The following is a 27,218-nucleotide window of genomic DNA, read 5'->3' on the forward strand; positions in this document are numbered from 1 at the left end:
GTCCCAAAAAAGAGCAATGCCAAAGAATGTTCAAACTACTGCACAATTGCACTCATCTCACACACTAGCAAAGTAATGCTTAAAATTCTCCAAGCTAGGCTTCAACTGTACGTGAACCATGAACTTCCAGATGTTCAAGCTGGATTTAGAAAAGGCAGAGGAACCAGAGATCAAGTTGCCAACATCCGCTGGATCATTGAAAAATCAAGAGAGTTACAGAAAAACATCTGCTTCTGCTTTATTGACTATGCCAAAGCCTTTGACTGTGTGGATCACAAAAAATTGTGCAAAATTCTTCAAGAGATGGGAATACCAGACCATCTTACCTGCCTCCTGATAAATCTGTATGCAGGTTAAGAAGCACCAATTAGAACTGGACATGGAACAACTGACTGGTTCCAAATTGGGAAAGGAGTATATAGTCAAGGCTATATATTGTCACCCTGCTTATTTAACTTATGTGCAGAGTACATCATGAGAAACGCTGGGCTGGAAGAAGCACAAGCTGGAATCAAGATTGCTGGGAGAAATAGCAATAACCTCAGATATGCAGATGACATCACCCTTACAGCAGAAAGTGAAGAAGAACTAAAGAGCCTCCTGATGAAAGTGAAAGAGGAGAGTGGAAAAGTTGGCTTAAAGCTCAACATTTAGAAAGCTGAGATCATGGCATCTGGTCCCATCACTTCATGGCAAATAGATGAGGAAACAATGGAAACAGTGAGAGACTTTATTTTGGGGGGGCTCCAAAATCACTGCATATGATGACTGCAGCCATGAAATTAAAAGACACTTGCTCCTTGGAAGAAAAACTATGACAGACTTAGACAACATATTAAAAAGCAGAGACATTACTTTGCCAACAAAGATCCATCTGGTCAAAGCTATGGTTTTTTCAGTAGTCACATATGGATGTTAGAGTTGGACTATAAAGAAAGTGAGTGCTGAAGAATCGATGCTTTTGAACTGTGGTGTTGGAGAAGACTCTTGAGAGTCCCTTGGACTACAAGAAGATCAAACCAGTCAATCCTAAAGGAAATCAGCTCTGAATATTCATTGGAAGGACTGATGCTGAAGCTGAAACTCCAATACTTTGGCCAACTGATGCCAAGAACTAACTCATTGGAAAAGACCCTGATTCTGGGCAAGGTTGAAGCCAGGAGAAGAAGGAGATGACAGAGGATGAGATGGTTGGATGGCATCACTGACTTGATGGACATGAGTTTGAGCAACCTCTGGGAGTTGGGTGATGGACAGGGAAGCCTGGAGTGCCGCAGTCCATGGGGTCACAATAAGTCAGACACGACTGAGCGAGTATCAGTTCAGTTCAGTCGCTCAGTCATGTCCGACTCTTTGCGACCCCATGAATCGCAGCATGCCAGGCCTCCCTGTGAATCGGTATAGAAAAGTGCTTCTGGCCAGGGTGATCAGAGAAAGCTCTGGCAGTGGAAGACAGAATCCAGAACAGCTGACCAGATCTGAGAAGCCCTGGGAGAAAGCTACTGCGATCGCTGGAGCCCCAGGGGCAGAAGACTGGGGAGTGCAGGAACTGGTGGGCTGAAAAACAAAAATAGTGCGCCTTAGTGCAGGGTGTATTCATGTCAAGGGGCTCCTTGGAGGTTCTAAAGAGATTCTTCAGGGGCAAAGAGGAGATCAAGAAGGTGGGGTTCTGTTTTCTTTCCATGTTTGAACTGGCCCTCCCCAAACCTGAACAGCATTACTTTCATGTGTGTTGCATATCTTCTGTTTGTTTATCCTTTCTGCATCTGCCAGGTACCAGTAGACCCTGAGCACTGTTCTAGGTACTGGGAATATAGCAGTTCATAAAATCACCCCGTATCTCTTATTTGCATTGAGCTTATGTTCTAATGTTGGGGAAGAAGGGAGACAGCAGTGAGTAGAATAAAAGGTAAATCAAATGTGAGTAGAGTAAGAGCAACAAGTGGAAGGTTGCAGTTTTAAATGGAATGCCTTGGGAAGGCCCTACTAAAATGACATGTGAGTGACCTTGAAGAAAATGAGGAAGCAAGCCATACAGAGTTCTGGGGAGAAAGAGTTCTGGGAAAAGGGAACCTCTTGTGTAGAAGCCTGAAGAAGGAGCATGTCTGGGAAATTCTAGGAATGGAAAGGAGGCCAGTGGGTAGGCAAGGTGAGTGGGTCATGGTGAGAGGTAAGCTCACAGTGCTAACAGGAAGCGAGGTTGTACAGTGAAGTCTTGACCTATGTGAGAACTTCAGTTCTACTTTTAGTAAAATGGAAAATCATCAGAGGATTTTAAGTAGAAGAGTGATATAATCTGACGTAAGCTGTAACAGGATTGCCCTGGCTGCCCATGTTAAGAATGGAGGGTTGGAGAGCCTGGGTTGAGCCAGGAGAATTCCTTAGATTTCTAGATGTTTTTTGGAAGTAAATCAACAGAATATCCTGATTTGTTAGCTCTGGAATCTGAAAGAGAAATAGAAATTAATGTTAACTCCAAGGCTTTTATGGATGTGAAAGTTGGACCGTAAAGAAGACTGATCGCTGAGGAGCTGATGCTTTCGATTGTAGTTCTAGAGAAGACTCTTCAGAGCCCATTGGACAGCAAGGAGATCAAACCAGTCAATCCTAAAGGAAATCAACTCTGAATATTCCTTAGAAGGACTGATGCTGAAGCTCCAATACTTTGGCCACCTAAAGCGAAGAGCTGAATCATTGGAAAAGACCCTGAAGCTGGGAAAGATTGCGGGCAGGAGAATGGGGCAGCAGAGGATGAGATGATTGGATAGCATTATCCACTCAATGGACATGAATTTGAGTAAACTCCAGGAAATTATGAAGGACAGAGAAGCCTAGCGTCTGCAGTCAGTCCATGGGGTCACAAAGAGTTGGACCTGACTTAGTGACTGAGCAACAACAACCAAGGTTTTTGGCCTTGTGACTAGAAGGATGGAGTTACCATTAACTGGGAATGGAGCAGTTTGGTGAAGCAAGATTTGGAGCTCAGGGTTAGACATCCGTACCTTGAGATTGCTCTTAGACATTCATGTGGACACATGGATTAGTATGAGGAGAGGTCTGAGCTACAGGTATAAATTTGACAGTGCTAACTTCTTGATTTTGATAGTTACACTACAATTATGCACGAGCATGAGTTCGTCCCTACCCAAACCAGGAAATGAATACTGAAATATTTAGGGGAAGGAGGGTATCATGTGTGTAATTTAGTCTCCCAAACAGTTCAGGGAAAATAATTATATAGACAAGTTGATAGATAGAGAATAAGAGCACAGAGTTATAAATTTAACATTTGGAGAATCTGGGTGAAAGATATAAGGGTTCTTTCTACTACTATTCTTGTACCTTTTCTCTAAGCCTGAAATTATTTGACAATAGAACACTTTTTAAAAGCAAAGGATACATTTCTAGATAAACAAAACTGAGAGAATTCATTGCCAGCACACCTGCACTGAAAGACACTCCTGGAGTTTTCAGGCAGAAAGAAAATGATCCTGCACGAAGACACAGACACAGGAAGAAAGGAAGAGCAAAGAAAAGGGCAAACAGAGATCAGTATTGGCTGTGTGAAATAATGTTTAAAATACATGTATAGGGACTTCTCTGGTGGTGCAGTGGCTAAGACTCTGCACTCCCAATGCAGGGGGCCTGGGGTCAATCCCCCAGTCAGGGAACTAGATCCCACATGCTGCAACTATAGATCCTGCATGCCATTTTTCCTCTGGAGCAGCCAAATAAATAAAATAAATAGTTAAAAATAAAAAATAAAATACATGTATAATTGAAGTGTATGACAGTAACACAAAAAGTTAAAGGGTGGAGTAAAAATGTTCTGAGTGTTAGGATTCTTGGTGAAGTGGTAATTTCTCATTTACATAAAATTTTATCAAGTCAAGGTTGTATCATGATATCTAGGGCACTAGTTCTCAAACATCTTAAAACCTGAGGGTCCTCCACCAAACACCACAGTAATTATCACTGTAGACAACATCATCCACCGATATGTGCTAAAATTAGAGAGTGAATGTTTGAAGCAAAGTAGCCAAGTTATCTCCTGCGCACCCCCCTCCCCGCCCCACCACTTCCAAGCTATTTAATAACTACAAAAGGAAGAGCGTAACTTTAGAGAAATCCATCAAAACCTACCTCAGCTAAAGTTAATAGAGGGAAAAACAAAATTTTTAAAAGTTGGCTTGAAGAGAGAAAAGAGGTTGTTAAATGGGTCAAAAGGGAAGTAAATTGTAAGATGAAAGATATAAACCGTAAAATTTCAGTACTTACATTAAATGTAATTAGACTAATACTGCCTTAAAAGCAAAGTTGATCAAGATTGAATTTTAAAAAAGCTAAGCCCCCTTCGGTGCTATGTCCAACAAACACCCCTTTAATGAAAAGAAAGAATTAAAAATAAAATGATGGAGAAGGATACCATTCAAATGTTAGCCACAGGAAACTTGATATTAAAATATTATACAGTTCAGTTCAGTCGCTCAGTCGTGTCCAACTCTTTGCGACCCCATGAACCACAGCACACCAGGCCTCCCTGTCTATCACCAACTGCTGGAGTCTGCCCAAACCCATGTCCATCCAACTATCTCATCCTCTGTCGTTCCCTTCTCCTGCTCTCACTCTTTCCCAGCATCAGGTTCTTTTCAAATGAGTCAGCTCTTCGCATCAGTTGGCCAAAATAAGGAGTTTCAGCTTCAACATCAGTCCTTCCAATGAACACCCAGGACTGATCTCCTTTAGGATGGACTGGTTGGATCTCCTTGCAGTCCAAAGGACTCTGAAGAGTCTTCTCCAACACCACAGTTCAAAAGCATCGATTCTTCGGCACTCTCACATCCATACGTGACCATTGGAAAAACCATAGCCTTGACTAGACAGACCTTTGTGGACAAAGTAATGTCTCTGCTTTTGAATATGCCATCTAGGTTGGTCATAACTTTCCTTCCAAGGAGTAAGCGTCTTTTAATTTCATGGCTGCAATCACCATCTGCAGTGATTTTGGAACCCAAGAAAATAAAGTCAGCCACTGTTTCTGCCATCTATGGGGTCACACAGAGTCAGACACGACTGAAGCGACTTAGCAACTGTTTCTCCATCTATTTGCCATGAGGTGATGGGACCGGATGCCATTATCTTAGTTTTCTGAATGTTGAGCCTGGAATGCAAAAGTAGGAAGTTAAGAAACACCTGGTGTAATAGGCAAATTTGGCCTTGGAGTACAGAATGAAGCAGGGCAAAGGCTAATAGAGTTCTGCCAAGAGAATGCACTGGTCATAGCAAACACTCTATTCCAACAACACAAGAGAAGACTCTATACATGGACATCACCAGATGGTCAACACTGAAATCAGATTGATTATATTCTTTGCAGTCAAAGATGGAGAAGCTCTATACAGTCAGCAAAAACAAGACCGGGAGCTGACAGTGGCTGACTGAACTCCTTGCCAAATTCAGACTAAAATTAAAGAAAGTGGGGAAAACCACTAGACCATTCAGGTATGACCTAAATCAAATCCCTTATGACTGTACAGTGGAAGTGAAAAATAGATTTAAGGTACTAGATCTGATAGAGTGCCTGATGAACTATGGACAGAGGTTTGTGACATTGTACAGGAGACAGGAATGAAGACCATCCCCAAGAAAAAAATGCAAAAAAGTAAAATGTCTGTCTGAGGAGGCCTTACAAATAGCTGTGAAAAGAAGAGAAGTGAAAAGCAAAGGAGAAAAGGAAAGATATACCCCTTTGAATACAGAGTTCCAAAAAATAGCAAGGAAAGATAAGAAAGCCTTCCTCAGCGATCAGTGCAAAGAAATAGAGGAAAACAATAGAATGGGAAAGATTAGAGATTTCTTGAAGAAAATTAGAGATACCAAGGGAACATTTCATGCAAAGATGGGCTCAATAAAGGACAGAAATGGTATGGACCTAACAGAAGCAGAAGATATTAAGAAGAGGTGGCAAGAATACACAGAAGAACTGTACAAAAAAGATCTTCACGACCCAGATAATCACGATGGTGTGATCACTCACACTCACCTAGAGCCAGATATCCTGGAATGTGAAGTCACGTGGGCCTTAGAAAGCATCACTACGAACAAAGCTAGTGGAGGTGATGAATTCCAGTTGAATATTTCAAATCCTAAAAGATGATGCTGTGAAAGCGCTGCACTCAATATGTCAGCAGATTTGGAAAACTCAGCAGTGGCCACAGGACTGGAAAAGGTCAGTTTTCATTCCAATCCCAAAGAAAAGCAATGCCAAAGAATGCTTAAACTACCGCACAGTTGTACTCATCTCATACTCTGGTAAAGTAATGCTCAAAATTCTCCAAGCCAGGCTTCAGCAATACGTGAACCATGAACTTCCAGATGTTTAAGCTTGTTTTAGAAAAGGCAGAGGAACCAGAGATCACATTGCCAACATCCGCTGGATCATCAAAAAAGCAAGAGAGTTTCAGGATAACATCTATTTCTGCTTTATTGAATATGCCAAAGCCTTTGTGTGGATCACAATAAACTGTGGAAAATTCTGAAAGAGGTGGGAATACCAGACCACCTGACCTGCCTCTTGAGAAACCTGTATGCAGGTCAGGAAGCAACAGTTAGAACTGGACATGGAACAACAGACTGGTTCCAAATTGGGAAAGGAGTACGTCAAGGCTGTATATTGTCACCCTGCTTATTTAACTTATGTGCAGAGTACATCATGAGAAATGCTGGGCTGGAAGAAGCACAAGCTGGAATCAAGATTGCCAGGAGAAATAGCAATAACCTCAGATATGCAGATGACACCACCCTCATGGCAGAAAGTGAAGAAGAACTAAAGAGCCTCCTGATGAAAGTGAAAGAGGAGAGTAAAAAAGTTGGCTTAAGGCTTAACATTCAGAAAATATCAGACACGATAGACTTAAAAGTCATGTGAGAAAGAAATTTCAGAATGGTCCACCACCAGGAAGATTTAACAATTCTAAGTATATCTGTCCCTAATAACATAGTCTCAATATGCACAAAGCAAAAATGGACAGATTAAAAGGAGAACTAGACAAATCTTATCATAGTGGAAAGTTTTAAAAGATTACCCTCAATACTTGATGGAACAAACAGACAAAACAGTCAGGATTGTAGCAACACAATGAACAGAATTTTCATATTGCATATATGTAAATATACCATATTTACAGACTTCCCTGTGGTACAGTGGATAGGAATATGCCTGCCAGTACAGGGGACTCAGGTCTAATCTCCGGTCCAGGAAGATCCCACATGCTGTGGAACAACTAAACCCGTGTACCACAACTAAATGGTTCTGTGCTCTAGAGCCACTGCTCCACAAGAGAAGCCACTACAATGAGATGCCCGCATACCACAACGAGTGGTAGCAGCTAGAGAAAGCCCATGCGTAGCAATGAAGACCCAGCGCAGCCAAAACCAATTAATAAATAAAAAAATAAATATACCATATTTATATAGTTTTATATAAAAATTATACATACATAGATATAAAGACTGTTCCCAATAAAGACAGTAAATATACAGAAAGATGTTCAACCTCATTGAGGTTGTCAATAGAGAAATGGAAATTAAAATCAGAATGAGATAAAAACTAAGAACTTCAGTGTGGGATGTACTTTTGGCCTAAGTGTCAGTTGCAAGTCACTTAGGAAACTGTTGACAGCATCTGTTAAAGCTGATAATATGCATACCCCATATGGTCCAGCCGTTCCCCTCTGAAATATATGCATAAGGATCTTAATAGCAGTACTAATTAGATTGTTGTTGTTCAAAACTGGAAACAGATAAATTGTGGTTCATTCTTACCCTATATAAGAATAGTACATAGCAGTTAGAATGAACCAGGGCTGAGGGCAATGGCGAGGATGAATCTCTCAAGCATAATATTGAATGGAAGAAATCCTTTGTAAAAGGATGCTTTCTGTGTTACTCCATTTATATAAAGTTCAAAACTAAGTAATCTTGACCAGTGGTATTAGAAGTTAAGCGGCAGCTGTCGGGGGAGCAGGGGGGACACCCCTGAAGCTGTTCTGGCTCTGATCTGAGTGGTAGTTACCTGGACGTCTCACTGGGTGAAAATTCATTAAGCTGTACACTTAACATTTGCATGCTTTTCTGTATGTTTATAGAACCCAAAGAAATGTTTACTTAAAGCTACAGTGAGACCATCTTTTTTCCTTTCAGAATGACAAAGATAAAAGGCCTTGGTAAGATCATATAGGCAAAATTGTGGGAAACAGACACGTGCACACTGCTGGGAATGTAAGTGGAAATAACCTCTGCGAAGGGCAGTTTGTCAGTGTTTATCAAAATTAAAACTGCACGTATCTGAAGATCCCCTGGAGAACGGAATGGCTACTTCCAGGGACATACTTGCAAATGTACAAGGCCTTATATTGGGACTTCATAACAGTAAAAGTTCACTAAGGGCCAAGTTAAGTTATGGTACATCCGTGTGACAGAATACCTCATAGCTGTTAAAATAGAGTGGGAGGGCTCTACAAATACTGACAGTATGGAATGTGCTCTGAAATATAGCAAGGTATAAAGCAGTATTTGTAACATTCTATTATTTGTATTAGAAGTAATTATGTGTGAATATAAATATTAATATATACATATGCATGTAGTCATGTATGGATGTGAGAGTTGGACCATAAAGAAGGCTGAGCCCTAAAAAAAAAAAAAGAAGAAGAAGGCTGAGCCCTTTAGATTGATGCTTTTGAACTGTGGTGTTGGAGAAGACTCTTGAGAGTCCCTTGGACAACAAGGAGATCAAACCTGTCAATCCTAAAGGAAATCAGTCTTGAATATTCATTGGAAGGACTGATGCTGAAGCTGAAACTCCAATATTTTGGCCACCTGATGTGAAAAACTGGCTCATTAGAAAAGACCCTGATGCTGGGAAAGATTGAGGGCAGAAGGAGAAGGGGACAACAGAGGAAGAGATGGTTGGATGGCATCACCAACTCAATGGACACGAGTTTGAGCAAGCTCCAGGAGATGGTGAAGGACAGGGAAGCCTGATGTGCTGTAGTCCATGAGGTTGCAAAGAGTTGGACACAACTGAGCGACTGAACAACAAGAACATGTTGTAATATATGAAATATAAGAAAAAGTGAAAAGTGATAGTCGCTCAGTCATGTCCACAACTCTTTGCAGCCCCATGGACTGCAGCCTGCGAGGCTCCTCTGTTCATGAAATTCTCTAGGCAAGAATACTAGAGTGGGTTGCTATTCCCTTCTCCAGGGGATCTTCCCGATTCAGGGATTGAACCCACGTCTCCTGCGTCGGATTCTTTACCATCTGAGCCACCAGGGAATTTCCCTATATATAAAATATATGAATATATGAAAGCAATTTCATATTCATGGACTACCTATAAAAGGTGTATAGGAAACTAGCAGTAGTGGTGGCCTCTGGGAGAGATAACTAGTTGGCCTGGTGGCAGGAGTGGGAAGGAGACTTAACTTCCCATATAGCCTTTTGCATCTTTAGAATACAGAATTGGACTATGGGGATATAGCTGGGACTTCCCAGGTGGTGCAGTGGTAAAGAATGCGCCTGCCAGTGTCAGGAGACAAGGGGACATGGGTTTGATCCCTGGATCAGGATGATCCCCTGGAGAAGGAAATAGCAACCCACTCCAGTATTGTTGCCTGGGAAATCTCATGGACAGAGGAGCCTGCTAGGCTACAGGGCATAGGGTTGCAGAGTCGGATAGGACTGAGCAACTGAAGACATACATACAGACACATGAGAATATATCTATTAAATATTAATTTTCAAAATAATTGTTCAAAATCCCTTAGAAAGATGTGATGCAGGAGACCAGTGTCTTACCTTTCAATAGGTCCAGTACAGCCTCATTTTTCTTCACAGTGAAACAGATCTTGGGTTTAACGGCAGATGATATGATTGGCTTCGCATAGGGGCCCCCAGTTTTATGGGGAGAACACCTTGCAGCACGGTGCTCAGGCCGCCCGGGTATGGGATGAACTGATGAATGGGTAGTAAATTCAGACCTCCTGTCTTGTGTTCACTTGACGACTCAACGCTCGTTGAAAGAAAGGGTGGGCCTCTCTATACTATTGATAATGTAATTTTTCCTTCCCTCCTTCCTTCAGAACAAGGATAAGTCGAATTCAGATTAAGTTAAAAGTGATGCAACACTGCTTCCTTTCGTACTTTTAAAAAATGTAATCATCTGATGCTGTGAATATAACATCTGCTTTTTTATGTCTTAATGTATTGAAAGCATTTTCTCATGCCATCACAAATTGTTCATATGACTGTGAACGTTTGAATAGTATTACAGTACTCAAATGTGTGATAATTTGCCTAATCATTCCTCTTTGGGCATTTATGTTGTTTAAATTTTTGGTTATTATTCAAAAATGGCAACAAGCCACCTTTGTATATTAGTCTAATACTACATTATTTTATTATTTCTTAGGAGTAAAATAGTTGTTAAAGGTTGTGAATATTTTTAAATACTCTTGAGATAGAATGCTGAGTCGTCTTCCAAGAACTGCTCGGTTTGCTCTTCCATAGCACCCTTGCCAGCTTTGGGTATTCTCATGCAAAAAGGTCATTTTTAATTTGAAAAAACTCAGTCTTAATAATTTTAGCGGTACATTGACTGATACGCTTTTCTTTATTTTCCATGTTTTCTGTAGTTGAACTGTTATCTTTATCAATAGGTAGATGTAACTGTATATTAAATGTCATCTGTCTATATATTACAATATTACAGGTAGTATATTATAGATAGGAGACAGCCAAAATACTCATCCAATATAAGAAATTGGGGGGAAGAGGAAAGCTGCCATTTCACAGGTAGGATAGGTGAGGTCACCACTCTCACACATTGCCTAGCAAAGTAAGCACTCAAATATTTATGGATATGGTTGAGTGTGTGTGTGTGCTAAGGTGCTTATGGTTGAGTACTTAATATTTTTCTCTAATAATGAACTACACTAATAATGTAGTGTAGAACTACACGAATAACGTTAACAGTAGTAACCAATACCAGATTCATTTGAGCTACACATAGGTGGTGACAAAGTAATTTATTGACCCATTAGAACATAACATGTTTTGTGTTCATATCAGATTAATATGAGGACTTAAAAAAATCTGATAGCTGCATGGTAATTTAAAACTCTAGGAAACAAGTTGAATGGCAAATAATAAACCTTTCTGATCATATGTTTATGATTCAAGATGTAAAAGAAAACCCCAGGTGAACATTGAACTTTTGTAGCATTCAGCTGAGTGACAGAGTGTACCCTCGGTGCATGGAACTCTTGTGACAGGGTTTTCTTTAAGGAACAAAAATCTCCGTCTTGGTTTGCGCCCCACAGTACAATTGTTTCCCAAATCAGGCTGTTTCGAGTAACATATGAAACAGCGTATGGCTATCCCTCCCATCCCAAAGCAAATGTTTGTTTTGTTGCAGCAATGGAAACATTTCCATTGGTGAAGCAAATATTTAGAGCTGAAAGAAACATTTGGGCAGCCAGGATGTGTCAAAATAGAACAGATGCCTGCCTTTCACAAAATACAATTAAAAAAAAAAAAGAAAGCCACCTTGTACTTGACTGCTGATGTTACAGCCACAATGGGTTATGCAAGAAATTAGATGCTGTAAATGTCATTCTAATCTGATCTTCTCGGCACATCTCTGCACCTTCTTCTTCCTTGGCTTTTCTCTTCCAGAAAATGGGGATAATCATTCCAAGTGATTTTGTTCACAATTAAGTTTCCTTTTTCCCTCCAAATATTTTCTTTGTTCTTAAAAATTAATTTATTCTTTTGAGTCAGAAATATGTTCACATGGAACAACAATACACAGTGAAAAGGCCGCCTTCAGTCTATGTGCCCAGCTAGTCTCCTCTCCACCGGGGACCAACGTTACCTGTTTCTCATCAGTCTTTATTTTATGCTTATACACATGACTAAACAGATGTGTTTGTGTGTGTGCATACTTCTATTCTTTTTTTTTAAAAACATAGAGGTTCCATTCACCCTTCATCTAGTTTTCCCCATGTTCCATTTATCCTTTTTGTTTTTCCTCGTCTTTGAGACGGTTGGTTCTAAGAGTTTGCTTGTTTAAAATGCACTGTGTCAGGTAGCAGAGTGGGGAGCAGGCAGGTCAGGCTGCACTTGCTCCATCCCTCCAGGGCGGTAAGAAGAGTGCTGTGTTGGGCTTCTGGTTCTGCCCTGGGTCTCACCATCGCTGGCAATCAGTGCCCCCTCTCCCTGCTCTATTCTCTCCACCTGTAAAACAGAAGGAAAGGAAAAGAAAAAGAACAGGTTAGATGAACTTCAACTTTTCTTCCAGATCTAAATTACTTTGGTCGTCAAAGGTGAAGTTTTCTTTTTCTTTAAACAAACTTCACTTCCTCTTTTAAAAGGAGTGGAAGAGTCAAGGATGGTTAAAGGTGTTTATTAACTTGGCCTTCCTATCTATGCACAAACATACATCTAGCTTCCTTGGCCTTCGGTGTTCAAGTAACAGTGATCCCTGATATTCCTACTCCTCAGTCCTTAAGACGTACTTCCTCCCCAGGACTTGTTCACTGCCCAGTGGGAAGGGCTGGCTTCCCAGCCTGTTGCCAGGAACCTGCAGGGTTAGCTGCTGCTGTCCAGCACAGCCAGCAGCAATGTTTGTCGGGCTTTGGAATTGATGATCATATATGAGAAGCAACCCCTGTTTTTGTTTTTAATTTAGCAGACAGGGATTAAGAGGGAAAAAAGGCAAAGCCTTTAGAGGCTGGATCTAAAAATAGACATCATAGATGCTAATTGGAAACCCTCCCAGTCTTTCATACGAGAGATCTCAATTTGTGTTACACAGAGGGGCAGCTCACGTCTGTCTTGTTCACCAGTTATACTACTCCCCAGAGAAGCTCAATAAATTTTACAGGGAAGTTTCCTCCTCATGCGGAAGGAGCTTAAGCTCAGCGACTGGTGTGGCTGAAATAATTTAGGGCTCCAAGGGAATCCGTCCACCTTGTAGAGTAATGTAACAAAAGTAAATGTGCAGAAACTTTTGATCTTGGTTGATTTGGCCATGTCATCAGTGGTGCTGGGCTCTGGCTCCTATGACCCCAGCCTGTCTGATCTGGAATAAAACTGCTCCCCAGAACTTGCATTTAGTTCCACTGCTAAAATGACCCTTTGCCTGATTCACTCGCAGTGGTTGTGGAGCTTGCCTTCTGGGGTTCTGCCGTTTCCACCACTAGTCCTTTGAAGCCTCTGAACTTGGCTGAGTTTTTATGTTTCCCTTTTGCCTCTCTGAGCGGCACAAAGAGCCTCTCTCAGGGACATTAAGAAAGCAGAGCTGCCTTCTCTGCTTAGACTGATGGTGGACCAAGCCTGGCGGGCTCCTCAGTCTGATCTAGTGGCGCAGTAGCTTTTGCACTGGCTTTTTACTCAGTGATTTATACTTGGAGACGTGGCTGGGTGATATCCAGTGTCCTTTTGTCTTTGTGTTTATTTTTCTTGCACATTTAATGTATTTAAAGGATATATTGTCTTTATGGTTCACTGGGATAAAGGAGGGGATTGGTGCAAGTTTTAATGAGAGGTCCCTGGCTCTCTGTGTTGAGATGAGAATTATATTCTTGGTTAGATATCTTTCTTTCCATAGGTGGCAGGAGGCACTGTTTTGCTGCTTTTGGAAATAGCATTTCTGCCTAACGATTTTTAGAAGGATACTGAGGACATTCAATTTCAAGGCATCCTCAGCAACTTTTCCTCCTGTTGTTGAAACTTTGCTTATTTAAGGAGAGGTGACACTGTTGTATCTTGTTCTTGAATTTACATATCAATATGAAAAGAGTGGAGACTGGCCCCACCATCAGATCAATTTTTATAAAAACTCTTTCTATTCAGAGTAATGCTGTTTGAAACTAGTTTTCTTAAAAACTGTTTTTTGTTGCTTGGAAAGACTTAATCAGCGGAGGAGAAAGCATTTGGCTTATTTGCTTAATATTTTAACCAAGTGAATTAGACAGGTTGGGGGGCTGGGGGGAGGGAATAAGAAAGTGGGTGGGGGAGGCCCCATAAACAAGGTGATATATAATATTTTTTTTGTTCTCCTTTTAAATAAATACCGATCAGCTTTATGTTCAGAGACAATAGGAGCCGTTGGCTTAAATTTGCAGTTTACTGTATTTATGGCTGTAATATCAAGGTGCTGCCGTCGTAATTTCATGCCCCAATGAGAAGAGCAAGGTCGAAGCAAATGCTTCCATCGGCATCTGCTAACACACTAACTCATAAACAAGGCCCGGCTGGATCAGGTGGCACGGAATAATACAGGCTAATGAAATACAGCACAGCTTTCCATTACTGTTAGTTTTTACAGTGTCGTCATTACGTGTAATTTATGTTTAAAAAATTCAATTTTATACAAGGCACTGGGAAATAGGGGTCTACAGGTCATCCAACGACTTTTAGAGGCTCTGAGAGTCCTTATTGTACTCCACCATTCCAACAAAATGTTAATAAAATTAAAAAAAAAAAAATACTTTTCCCCCCTGTCTCCTCCCCTAACCTTTTCTGAGAGAGTTGATTTTTCTTTTAATTTGGGGAGTATTTTTAGCCAGCTGTCTTCTCTGCCTCATCTCCTCCCAGAGTGTGCCTGGGTAGATAACTAGTTGTGTTCTGAGAGAGGTGACCCTGTTCAGTTTCCCCGCATCCCAGATGAATCTCCCAAGTCCTGTAAATAGACTGAGATGAGGGCAGAAGACAGCCGAGTGGCCAGCCCATAACTGCTGCCCATGGCCATTGGACCCCTGGCCCTGTTCCCTGATCCCCGTCAGACTCCACATTTTTATTATAAAACTCGAGCTGGGCCGAACAGTGCTGTCGGGCATTCATCACCTTGCTTATTTCCCAGCTATTCCCTACCCCTGCTGTCCCGGTGGTTGTTTGACCTGAGGATACAGAGAACAGTGCTGCCTGCTGTCCTCTTGTCTCTCTGCTTCCCCTGTATGGAGCCAGGCAGTGCCCAGCAGATCCTTATTCTGACAAAGTCTGGTTTGGTTTTGTTTGCATTTTAATAGAAACCTTTAAACAATTTTGTTTATCCTCTAAGGGATAAAAATAAGCAGGTGTGGCAGCCCTGAGGCCATTGACTTCAGTTGCTGCAGCTTTATTAATCAGCAGAATGTAGCTTGCTTGTTCTGTCCTTTTAAAAGAATCCCACCCTGCAGAAAGTGTTGGAAGAGAAGTCCCTGCGCAGTGTCTACACGGGGCTTCTCCAGGGAAAGGAAAGCGTTCGGGGAGGTAGATTCCAGAGAACCGAACCCGAGAGGACTAGAAGTCCTCCTCACTCCTCCTCTACATCTGAGAGAGGCTCCCTCTGAATTCAGCACAGTTTTGCAGATCAGAAGCTGGGGAGAGGCTCCCTCTGAATTCAGTGCAGTTTTGCAAATCAGGCAGCTGGGGAGAGGCTCCCTCTGAATTCAGTGCAGTTTTGCAGATCAGACAGCTGGGGTCTTAAAGGTGAAATGACAAGAGGCAGGCATCCCGCTCTGCCTGCTCACCTTGGACAAGTCCCCTCATGTTCCTTTCTCCTCCTCTTAAGTAAAGCTAGCGAGGGGATGGGATAACTGAGCAGGACTTTCTTAGTTTTGCTCTCCGTCAATAACAGAGCTTAATTGTCATGTCACAGACTGGGGGAGGAGCTGGTAGCTCCTCAAATCGCTAGGTAGCAGAGGTGAAGACCCTGAGAGAGCATCAAAATGCAAAGTGCTAACGATATTAGGTCATGTCATTGACACCCCAGCTGAAAGGAAATGTTAGGCTTTCCTAAAATTGGTGAATTCTTCCAAAGGCAGCAGCTAAAGGATGACTTGAGGTGGGGTGGCGGGGGAGGAGGTCTGCCTGCCACAGGACGACGACACCCTTTTCTCCTGTCTGCTCTGCTCAGCCCTTGCTCAGTCCCTCTGCAGTTAGATTACTCCTTGCAGATAGCAATCAACTGGAAGGAAGTGTGTGTGTCTAATTTGCATGAGATTATTTAAAACAAAAAAAAAAAAGGTCTGCATTAGTCAGGGTGATGGTAAACAACCCAAAGAGATGCCTTTTATAATATAGCCTGTGTCTCAGCTTTCAGAGCCAAATATAATTCATTTACAATTGGCAGTTTCCTTTATTATTCCTTTTAACCTTTTGGATTCTGCAAGGTCTCTATCGAATCTCTCCACTGTTTGTCTCAGTGAGGGTGGGTGGAAACCTGGATGTCTTCCGTGTGGCCCCTGGGCAATGCCCCATCCATTTGTAAGGGCAGGGTCCTTTCAGCACCAGGAGCTGGTGACAGGGTAGGTAAGTGCTGTGTTCGGAGAGGAGTAACACTCCACCTCACCTCCAGCTCTGTGAGTCCCTGATGAATCACTTGAGTTCTGTGGAGTCAGTCTTCCCTAAGCTGGGAGACACTCCAGAGGAAAGGCACTAAGGGAAGCGTAGGCACCAGCCTGTGAGAGACCTTGGATTTATTTGATTAGAATATGAGGAGATGAGGTCGCTCTACCCTTGTCACTTGGTGGTGTTCAAAAAATTGTCCAGGTGACATTTGCAAGTTAGATCCAGGCGTTAAGTTCCCGTGTCATTTTGGTATAGCCGCATTCATTGGCTATTACCTGACCCTGATGCTGGGAAAGATTGAGAATAGGAGGAGAAGCGGGCGGCAGAGGATGAGATGGTTGAATGGCATGACCGACTCAATGGACATGAATTTGAGTGAACTCTGGGAGATAGTGGAGGACAGAGGAACCTGGCATGCTGCAGTCCCGGGGGTCTCAAAGAGTTGGGCACAACTTAGTGACTGAACAACATAGACGGAGTACTGGTGAGGGGAGTAGGGGAAGATAGATCAGTCCTCATATTTTAACAAAACTGAAGGCTTCAGGCATCATTTTGGAGTCTGCCTTTTGATGTGCTATAACTCTATGCCGTCATGGGAAGTCACCAGGCTGGAGACGGAGAGCCTGGGGTTTCATCTGCCATCACCAGGCTTTTACTACTAGGATTTGAGGCATAGTTTTCACCCTCCTTCAGCCTCAGTTCTTTTGTTTTTGTTTTTTGAGTCTGTCAAATAAGGTCGATGGTTCGGGTGATGGCCCAGCTCTGAAATTATATTGTTCATTGAGACTGTCAAAATGCTTCTCTTTTTAAAAAAAAAAAGAATAAAAATAATTCATTTTCTGTAACTAAATCAAAATCCTGCTTCTCCGGAGAACTGGGGATATCAGAACTCCAGCCAATGTAAATGTGACGCATCACATGTTAAGGTCTCTGTGAAACCAGAGCTTGGAAGGAAGTGCCGATGCCCTTTAAGCCGTGGCCGCTCTTGTGGGCTTGGCTGCAATAATGCAGGGAACACGTTTTATTAGGAAAATAGGCTTCGTCAGAGCTCCAGGCCTGAGGGCAGGACCACGGGCAGGGAGTCCTGTCCCTTTAACCGGCCCCAGCTCCCAGCACCATAGCACAGCCTGTAACTTGCCGTATATTTCCCCAGTGCTAAACATTATCATACTTGTTTATATTTGAAAGAGCCGAAAGGGAAAATGAGAATGCAACCAAATGCTCCTTTTGGGAGAATTACCCTCATTTGCAGCCAGCGACTGACAGGGCTCGCGAACCACCAGGTTTATAAAGTCCCGTCGTGAGCCAGTGACCAGCCGCTTGTGCTGATGCCGCAGGCGCCCTGTCTCTCTCGTGGCTGATAATGGGGGTGAAACCATTGATGATGGGGGTGAAACCATGTCCTTCCTACTGGAACCTGGAATAGGGCTCCCCTCCTAGCTGGAAGGACAGACAGGCAGTCAGCACCCGGGCTGGAGCCCGGGAGGCGCTCGTTTGGGGAAGCGTGTTCTTTATGTTTGCCCAGCTTGTCTGTCTCTCCTGCCCCTGTCCTTGGGAGGCCACTGCACAGAAAAACAGACCTTTTGCAACAAGCTGGGGCCTTAGGGAGGAGGAACATCCCCTGCCTGGCCCCACATACTCAAATTCAACTCTTGTATTTGAGGGTGCCATGGCCTTCCCTGGTGGCTCAAACAGTAAAGAATCTGTCCTTAATACAGGAGACCCGGGTTTGATCCCTAGGTCTGTAAGAGCCCTTGGAGAAGGTAATGGCAACCCACTCCAGCATTCTTGCCTGGAAAATTCCATGGGCAGAGGAGCCTGTGGAGCCTGGCAGGCTACATACAGTCCATGAGGTTGCGAAGAGTCAGACACAACTGAGTGACTGAACAACAGTAAGCACCAGTGAATGGTTCCTTTGCCCCCTGCCAGCCTCTCTTCTGCCCCTGATGTCAGCCTATTGAGAGGATGCTGCACTTACTTGGGGGACCCAGCAGAACTGAGACGCCATGGAGGAGTGGCCTTGCCCATACTGGCTGGTGTGCCAGGGTGAAGAGGACAGGAGGCACAGTGTTAAATGGGGAGGAACCTCAAGTGCTCAGTGCAGAGAGGAGAGATGGCCCAGGGCCATTTAGAATCGTCCAGGTATTCTCCTTTGACCACTTGTGGGGGGCGTGAGGAGTTTGAGGGGCAGCTGCAGCCAGCTCGCTTGCCAGCATGGTGCAGGGCAGCGCTGAGCTTGGGCAGCGCTTGAGCATTAATATGCTCCAGCTATTAGCCCCTTGGCACAGAGTGCAGGGCCTCACACTTTGGAAGATGCTGATCCTTAGAACCTCCTTGTACTTCATCTACCCCCAGGGGCAGATAGACCATGCTGAGGGCCTCTAATGGGGAGCTGCTGAGCAGATGTGGCCACACTCTCAGCTCGAGTTTAAAAGCTCTGTGTGGCGGCTGGGCTGGATGCCGGCATTCCCAGAACAGCCAGAGTGCTTTGCAGACTAGCAGAGGCCTCCCACCTGCTTCTCCCACTGTTAGCGCCTGGAGTACTTCTCTGTGCAGGATCGCTTCCCCGACTGCCCTGTGGAACAATCTCACACCTGTGTGCCACTCTTGACCATCCTGAAGCTCTCAATCAATTGATTGCGGCCTTCGTCTCTTCCCTGAGAGCCAGCATCCCCTGTCTGCCTCTGACCTGTTGAAATATCCCAGCTGTGCGCCCACTGGACGGGTGGTCTTCATGGGTTTTTCAGTTGCCTTTTATCCTTCCATGGGCAAATCCTCTCCACGTGTCATAGCCACTGCAGATGGCGCCCTGCTATTTCCTCATGTCCCAAGTGCACTGTGGTTTAGAGTGTGAGAGGATTTTTTTTTTTTTTTTAAGGAAAAAGAAAAACTAGCCAAAGGCAATATAGGCAGCCTGCGATAGGCTAGAGTAATAATCATCTGAAAGTTTGGGCCTGGCCTTGTTTTGATCTGTTTTCTTGTTTTATTTTCTTCTTTACATTCTATATCCCATTCATACTAATCACAGTCAGTCCTGATTTTTCTTTTTATTTCTGCATTTGTCATAAAATAAAGCAAATTATTCCCGTCTTCAGAAACGATCTAGACTAATTAGTCGTCTCACCCAATAATTAGTTTTTTGTTTCCCTGTCTGTTTTCATGCATTATTGTTAGTTTTTTCCCCTCTTTTTTTAACACCATTACAGATTAAAATGAGCCACATTTGCAGTTGATGGTATCTGTTTTCGGGGGAAGAATGGAGAATTGCAGTACAGAGCGACTTCAAAAGCAGCAATAAACTCAAGGATAAATTAAGGAAATTGAATGAGCCACATTTGGAAGCAGTGTTGAGGCTAATATTCTGTCGCTTAAGGTTAAATTGCAGCCGAAAGAGGTTCCGGAGAATCCGAAATCGGGGAAGCAACTTAACAGGATGCTAGGCGTCCTGTGACTCCAAGGTCTTTTCTCAAATGAAGATTTTGTTGCAGCCATGGACAGTGGCAAAAGGCACTCACCTGCAATTATGTCCTCTTCTCCCCCAGGGCTGACAGATGAAGAGATCGATTTGGCTTTCCAGCAGTCAGGCACGGCTGCCGATGAGCCTATGTCCTTGGGCCCAGCCACACAGGTGGTTCCTGTCCAGCCCCCTCACCTCATTTCGCAGCCATACAGTAAGTCACCTGCTCAAGCTCCTGCTTTAACCTTGACTGGGATTCAGGACTCTGGCCAAAGGGTAGTGCTTCACGTCTCTCAGACTCAGCAAACCAGGGGAGACTGGGTGTAGGAGATGGCTCTTGGGTTTTTCTAAAGTCCTCTTCTAGACAAACTTTTAAGTATGTGACAAAGGTTTAAGACATGAGAGACAAGAATAAATGAGTTTCTTTTTTTGTTTCAAGTATTTTGGTTTTGAGCAAGAATCTGTAAAAGTATTTATTGGTTCTGTTTTCATTTTCTTATATTAGTGCATTTTGCTTGTTGAAGTGTTAGTTGCTCAATAGTGTCTGACTCATTTTTGACCCCATGGGCTATAGCTCACCAGGCTCCTCTGTCTATGGGATTTTCCAGGCAAAAACACTGGAATTGGTTGCCATTCCCTTCTCCAGGGAGTCTTTTGGACACAGGGATCGAACCCAGGTGTCCTGTATTGCAGGCAGATTCTTTACCATCTCAGCCACTAGGGAAGCCCATGTTACTGTTTTGCTAATAAGAACATAAACATCTAATTTATGGATACATTCTTGTTTGGTCACTGAAATGATTTGTCTCCTAGTTTTATCTTTTAAAGTTAATATTAATAGGTTTAAGCTAGCCCTCCCTACCCCACCCCTCTTCTTCCTTCCTTCCTTCCTTGTCCTGGCTATACCACATGTATTTATATAATGGCAGTCTGTGAGAGAATTTCAAATTAAATGTGAACATCCTTTTTGAATGCAACTTTTAATTGTTACATGAGAACATGACCCATAAGAGGTTTTTGTTGTTGTTAAATGAAAAATGTTTTTAGGAATAAAGATTCTTTAAGCCAGTAATAAATGTACGCTTCCAAAATAGAGGCAGAACCCCATCTTTAAGTCACTTATGAAAAATCTAAAAAGCTTAAAATTGATTCCAAATCAATGGAAAATTGCTCAGTTTTGTGTGAAGACCTCAGCCTTGGATTTGCTGTCTTTCGAAATGCCTCTTCAATAATTGTCTATCTCAGAAGTTTTAATTTTTTCAACACATGCTTTTAAAGTGTTAGATATCCAATTTTAAAATGCACAATTTCAAATGCCAGACTCATTTTGACCCCCACCACATGACCTGGAACCACCTTCTGGCCCCCACTTTGCCGTCTTTCCCATAGACAGGGAGGTGCAGTCATCCTTATAGACAGCACAGGGACCAGGCAGTGGGTTAGAATCCACTTTGTGTGTTACAAGTCTCATTTAGACGTTGCCTTTCCTTTGACCCCTGGATAAGGCTGGGCAGTGAGGAGGTGCCAGGAACTCCAGTTGGTCTCATCCTTGGTCGCCTGGTCCTGCTCAGACCAGAGAGCCAGTGCAGGTGCCGAGCCTTGTCCCAGGGCCTCCGAGCCAGTGGGGTGCATTCGCCAGCCTGGGACTCCATTCTTCCTGGCTAACGTTCTTGTCGATCCATTGTTTTGCCTTGGGTCACTACATACACTCCGTGTTTCTTTTAAATCAAAGGCTGAATCTCTGCACTTTTTCTCCAGTTGTGTCCCTGGGCCCAGGGTTTGGTGGGATTCGTTGAGGACGGGTAGTGGCAGCTGGGGTGCAGAATTCTCTAAGATGCACATCTGTCCTGTTCCAGCTGTTCCCTTCGTGACTTAATGCCGAGCGGGTCTCCTGGCTACTTGGCAACTTCTTGCTCAGAACAGATTATTCTGTGAGTCACAGCATTGGCCTAAAACATCATACATTTGCCTACTTTCAGTGGGCACAAAGGGTTAAAACGCTCGCCTCTCTGAGAGGGGCAGAAGAATGGGGGTGGGGAGGGCATTCAGTCATTTCAATCACTCTCCTGCCCAGATCTCTCTGAGAAAAAGCATTGCTCCGTTTAGGTATTTAGGTAGGAATATTTTTAAGAGTCTCCCAGCCCTAAAAATAAAATACATCTTCTTAGAGACAGACTCCTTCCTGCTTTGACACTAGTATAAAAACAATGGTAATGGTAATTTTAAATACCTGGAGTTTTTAGTTGTCAGTGTCGAGCTTCACTCTTCTTGTACCGTTACCCTGCTCCTCTCAGCTCGGGGGGTGACTCTCCCTCTCCACTTCTGTACTTTTGCCAAGAGGTGTCAAAACTACTCCAAAAAAAAAAAAAAAAGCTTGATTTTGATTAATATAGAGAAACAAGACTTTGCCTGACTGATAATAAAACTGATAAATGACATTTGAATTACTTGTAGCGGTAATTTATTACATAAAATATCTTTTATTTGACATGCGATTAGTTGCTGGAAGCATCACTCAATCTGACTAGTTTAAACATGCTCTAAAATGAACCCCAGTAAAAACCCGGGCTGTCTGCTGTTGGCATTATGAAATATACTAATCCTGGAGTGAGGAAAAAAATCTGACTTTAAATATTTAAATGATTAATTGGGTTTATATATTTTTTTTACCTTTCTAACCCCCTTAATTACAAGCAAACTCAGGGGAGTTGCTGAACTAGGTGTGCAATCTGCATGCTTATCACCAAGGCATTGTCTGAGTCCTGGGAGGGATTTACGGCCTCCATTCACATGTGTTCCTGCCGATTTTACATCTAGAACTTGGGCAGCCTTTCCTTCCCATTTCTTGGCTTTTTAAGGACATTCCATCTCTGAGCCCAAGCCTAGAAAATGGGATTTTCTGGGCTCAGCCCCAAAACACTCACGTCTGGGGGAGGGTGGTTTTTTCCAAGACCACCCCTGGGAGACCAGTGCTCACAGATCATCACCTCTTGCCCGCCCTCCCGCTTGGTGGCAGGTGTCCCACTCGGTTCCTCTTTTGATATCTGTGGTTGACTTTGAGGTGACAGCAAATGCCAGTGTCAGCAAAGAGCATGGAGACCCACCAGACTGGGACCAGTTCAGGTCGCCAGTGTTTATGAAGCACCTATGGTGAGACTCTTGAGCGTATTTAAAAGGCATTGGGAGACTATTTGAGAGGGAGGTAATTTGAATATACAAGGAAAATGAAATAATAATATATGTTTCCTGGGAAAGTTGGAAAAGAATATGGAGTTGGTTCTGAGCACAAGTAGAAAGATTTACAGTAGATCACAGACAAGAAGTGCTTCCCCATTGGCTCAACGGTAAAGAATCTGCCTGCAGTGCAGAAGACACAGGTTCGATCCCAGGTGGGGAAGATCCCCTGGAGAAGGAAATGGCAATTCACTCCAGTATTCTTGCCTGGGAAATCCCATGGACAGAGGCATCTGGGGTCGCAGAGAGTCGGACATGACTGAGGGACTAAACAGCAGCAACAACTGTAAGCTCAGTACAGTGTCACGAGAGATTTAAAACATGATCTTTAAGATTCTTACAAGCTCTCTGAGAGAGATAAGATAAACTCTTAAGAAAAAGATAATAATATAAGACATTGTGATTTAATGCCAAAATTAATTATACAGACAAGAAACTCCACAGGAATGCAGAAAAGAGAAAAATTAATGTGGGCTCGAGAAGTCGGAGAAGGCTTTGTAGAAGTGGTGGGAGGTTGACACTAAGGGGAAGCTTGGTGTCACCTGGTGTGAGAATAAACCAGTGTTGTCAGGGCTTGAAAGGAAGTCGGGATAAGCTCAGAAGTCAGATCAGGATGCGAGGGGAACTCTGACATTCTCTCTTCTTGGTTTGGTTTCTTTTTGTTCAACTTCAAAGCAGGAGTCAGTGTATGTGTCTGTGCAGAGCCTAACAGAGTCCCAAAGGTTAAGTCCTGATAAACGCTTGATTAATTCATTCATTCTAAGCAGACTTTTCTTCTTTCCTCCCAAAGAGACAAGAATCAAGATAGCTTTGAGATACAGGCAGGATCAGTGTAAATTTTATACAATAATAATTTTTCTTAGGCTTAAATATCCTCCACCACCGCCCCCGCCTACTCTCTTTGATAAACAGTTTAGGCTTTTTTAAAGACTGCCCTACAGCTTCAGTTGTCTCTTCTTAAAATAGGATGTAAATGTCTGAGGTTGGTGAAAGGCTTTGACATTTCATTAGGACTCCTGAGAGAGAAAGTGTGTTCTTCCTCAGGCTGTTTTCCCTCTGGCCTGTTTAGTAACAGAAACTTAGCCTTGATTGTCCTGGGTCCCTGAGCGAGCATTTACTGCCAAATGCCTGCTGTGTGCCAGGTGTTGTGTGGGACCCCAGGGATGGAATGATTGAGGCCTGGCTGGTCACTCCCTCCAGCCCTCGTGTCCAGTAGGAAAGGCAGTTAGGGGAACACAGCAGTACTGTGAGGTCGGCCCAGGTGAGGCTGGTGGGACGGACAAGGTGAAGGGCACTCAGAGAGTGGGAGGGGCCTAACTGGACCTGGGGCATGGATGGCTGCCCTGACTAGACAGGACGGACCCGAGCGTCCAAGCTAAAGTGAAGCCACATGGACGTGAACCCGTGTGATGGTCAGAGTGGCTGCACCATGGGATGGGAGTATCAGAAGAGACGACTTGAGAGGAAGGTGACAGCCAGGTCATCACCCTGACGGAGGACAGTCAAAATCACATGGACTTCGTACTTGGAAATCCATCGTCTAATTATTCATGAGGCCATATTAACCTTTTGACCGTATAATTCTTAGACTGATATTAAAATTATTTGTACCATCCAAGCAGGTGCTGCATGGGGAATTAGAGAAGACACCCTGGGGTTGTGCTGAATGGGGCAGGTGTAACTCCCTTTCAAATGCCTCCATCCTGACGGAGCCTGGGGCATCCCTGGCCTCCGTCAGTCTCCTGCTTGCCACCACACGGCCCTGAAACGTTTCCTCACTGCAGATTAAGCTGTGAGTTCCTTGCATTCAGAGGGTTTTGTTTTTGTTTTTAATCTATGGCCCGAGGCTCTGATTTAGCAAGTGTTCTAGAAACACTTGTTAAGTGAATAAATGGTGGTGGACATGTGCTTGAGAATTGAAAAGTGCCGGGTGATACCCTCAACTTAAAGTGGGGGATCAGGTGTGCTGCCCAGGTAGCCAGTCATTGAGGCCTCCTGCGTCCTCCGGGCCCAACAGCTGCGGAAGTAGAGGACAGGCATTGCTAACCCACGCCATCTTGTATGGTGTGAGTGGTAAGAGCTTTTGGGATTTAAGAACAAAGGAAACCCCCAGGTGCTGGTCTCAGGCCAGGCCTTATGGAGGAGACAGGTCCTGGGAGGCACCTAGAAGTGGGGATGGGAGGTGGTGGAAGTGGATCTAGAACAGACTGTAAATGGAAGCGCTATGGACAGCCTCCCTGTTCCCACCAAGAAATAAAAGGGGAGGAATCTGTTTCTCTCTCTTCCATTTCTCTGTCAAGTTTAGCACACAGATTTCACCTTCTATACTACATAAAAGTTACTGATTTGCTGATAGAGGAAGCATTTCTCTAATTTTGAGGAAACTGTTTTTCTTCCTTTGTCCCTGTGACTGGTTGAGAATAGCAGCTCTTCAAGGGCCAGCACCTGTCTGTTTTCTTTGCTTTGTGTTATGCTTGGTGTGGTGCCTTGTGGGTGCTGAGTAAACACCATGTGTGGTTATTGAAAACCATAAGCATTACCTTAAACTATGGAGTGGAGAAGTCCTCTCCTTAGATTTCTTAGACCACTGACAGAGTGTTTGGGCTGGAAGTAGCTAGGATCATGGCTGTGCTAACAGTGCAGCCTGTGTTAGTTGTATAAGATTCTGCAACGAATAAGAGTGGTTTAAACAAAACAAAAGCCTCTTTCTCTAAGTAAACATAGGCAGTCGAGGCTGCTGCACTGGCTCTGTGGTCCTCAGGGACCCCAGCACTGCTCACACCTGGCGGTCATGTAGCTTGTACTCCATTGTGACTGCTGCAGCGCCAGCTGTCCCCTCTGCTCTCCAACAAGCAAGAATGGGGAGACGGAAGGAAGAAGGCAAGTCACCTTCTAAGGACACTTCCTGGAAGTCACCCACACACCTTCCCTCTGGTCCCCATTGGCTGGAAGTCAACCTTGCAGCCATGCCTTTCTTCATGAAGGCTGAGAAATGCAGTCCTTGTCCTGATGGGCATGTTCTCAGTGTTCATATCCCATAGAAAGGTTGAGTTGGAATCAATACTAAGTTCAGGATAATGGTTACTTCTGAGTGGAGAGGAAGACGTGGCTAGTTTCTGTGGTGTTTGGAAAGTTTTAACTGGTTAAGTAGGTGGGTTTAGGATTGTTAATCTTAGTATCATGTTTCATAACTTATCTAAATGTTGTATTATTCTTTTATATGTGTCAAATAATACAGGGTACATTTAAAAAGTTGATTTAGAACTCTCACCTCTTGCTTCTTCCTTTGATGTCAGTTGCTTCACTGAGCAGAGAGAGAACTTAGAGCCCACCCTGCTGGATATTGTTTCAGTCACTGCTGACTTCCTTTAGCTCTCTCTTTTAAAAAGCAAACACCCTCTTCCAACAGCATGAGACAACTCTACTCATGGACATCACCAGATAGTCAATATGAAATCAGGTTGATTATATTCTTTGCAGCTGAAGATGGAGAAACTGTATACAATCAGGAAAAAAGAGACCAGGAGCTGACTGTGGCTCAGATCATGAACTCCTTATTGCAAAATTCAGACTTAAATTGAAGAAAGTAGGGAAAACCATTCAGAGAAGGCAATGGCAACCCACTCCAGTACTCTTGCCTGGAAAATCCCATGGACGGAGGAGCCTGGTAGGCTGCAGTCCATGGGGCTGCGAAGAGTCAGACACGACTAAGTGACTTCACTTTCACTATTCACTTTCATGCATTGGAGAAGGAAATGGCAACCCATTCCAGTGTTCTTGTCTGGAGAATCCCAGGGACGGGGGAGCCTGGTGGGCTGCCGTCTATGGGGTCGCACAGAGTTGGACACGACTGAAGTAACTTAGCAGCAGCAGGGAAAACCATTAGGCCATTCAGGTGTGACCTAAATCAAATCCCTTACGTTATACAGTGGAAGTGACAAACAGATTCAAGGGATTAGATCTGATAGAGTGCCTGAAAAACTATGGACAGAGGTTTGTAATATTGTACAGAAGGCAGTGATCAAAACCATCCCCAAGAAAAAGAAAGGCAAAATGGTTCTCTGAGGAGGCCTTACAAATAGCGGAGAAAAGAAGAGAAGCTAAAGACAAGGGAGGAAAGGAAAGATAT

At 43.5% G+C, this 27,218-nt stretch overlaps 1 protein-coding gene across 4 annotated transcripts in view; it reads left to right on the forward strand.

The window, feature by feature from the left end:
* The window catches only part of PEX14 (peroxisomal biogenesis factor 14), a 144,730-nt gene that overhangs the window by 93,372 nt on the left and 24,140 nt on the right, over window positions 1–27,218 (forward strand). For 3 of the 4 annotated variants that reach the window (XM_005892721.3, XM_070385228.1, XM_070385227.1), the window contains exon 4: window positions 19,941–20,069. The exons of the other annotated variant lie outside the window; for it this stretch is intronic. In XM_005892721.3, the coding sequence (XP_005892783.1) occupies window positions 19,941–20,069 (129 nt within the window). The remainder of the gene's footprint in view (window positions 1–19,940; window positions 20,070–27,218) is intronic. 4 annotated transcript variants of the gene reach the window in all.

Source organism: Bos mutus, chromosome 16 (genome assembly GCF_027580195.1).
Source record: "Bos mutus isolate GX-2022 chromosome 16, NWIPB_WYAK_1.1, whole genome shotgun sequence".
NCBI classification, from domain to species: Eukaryota; Metazoa; Chordata; class Mammalia; order Artiodactyla; family Bovidae; genus Bos; species Bos mutus.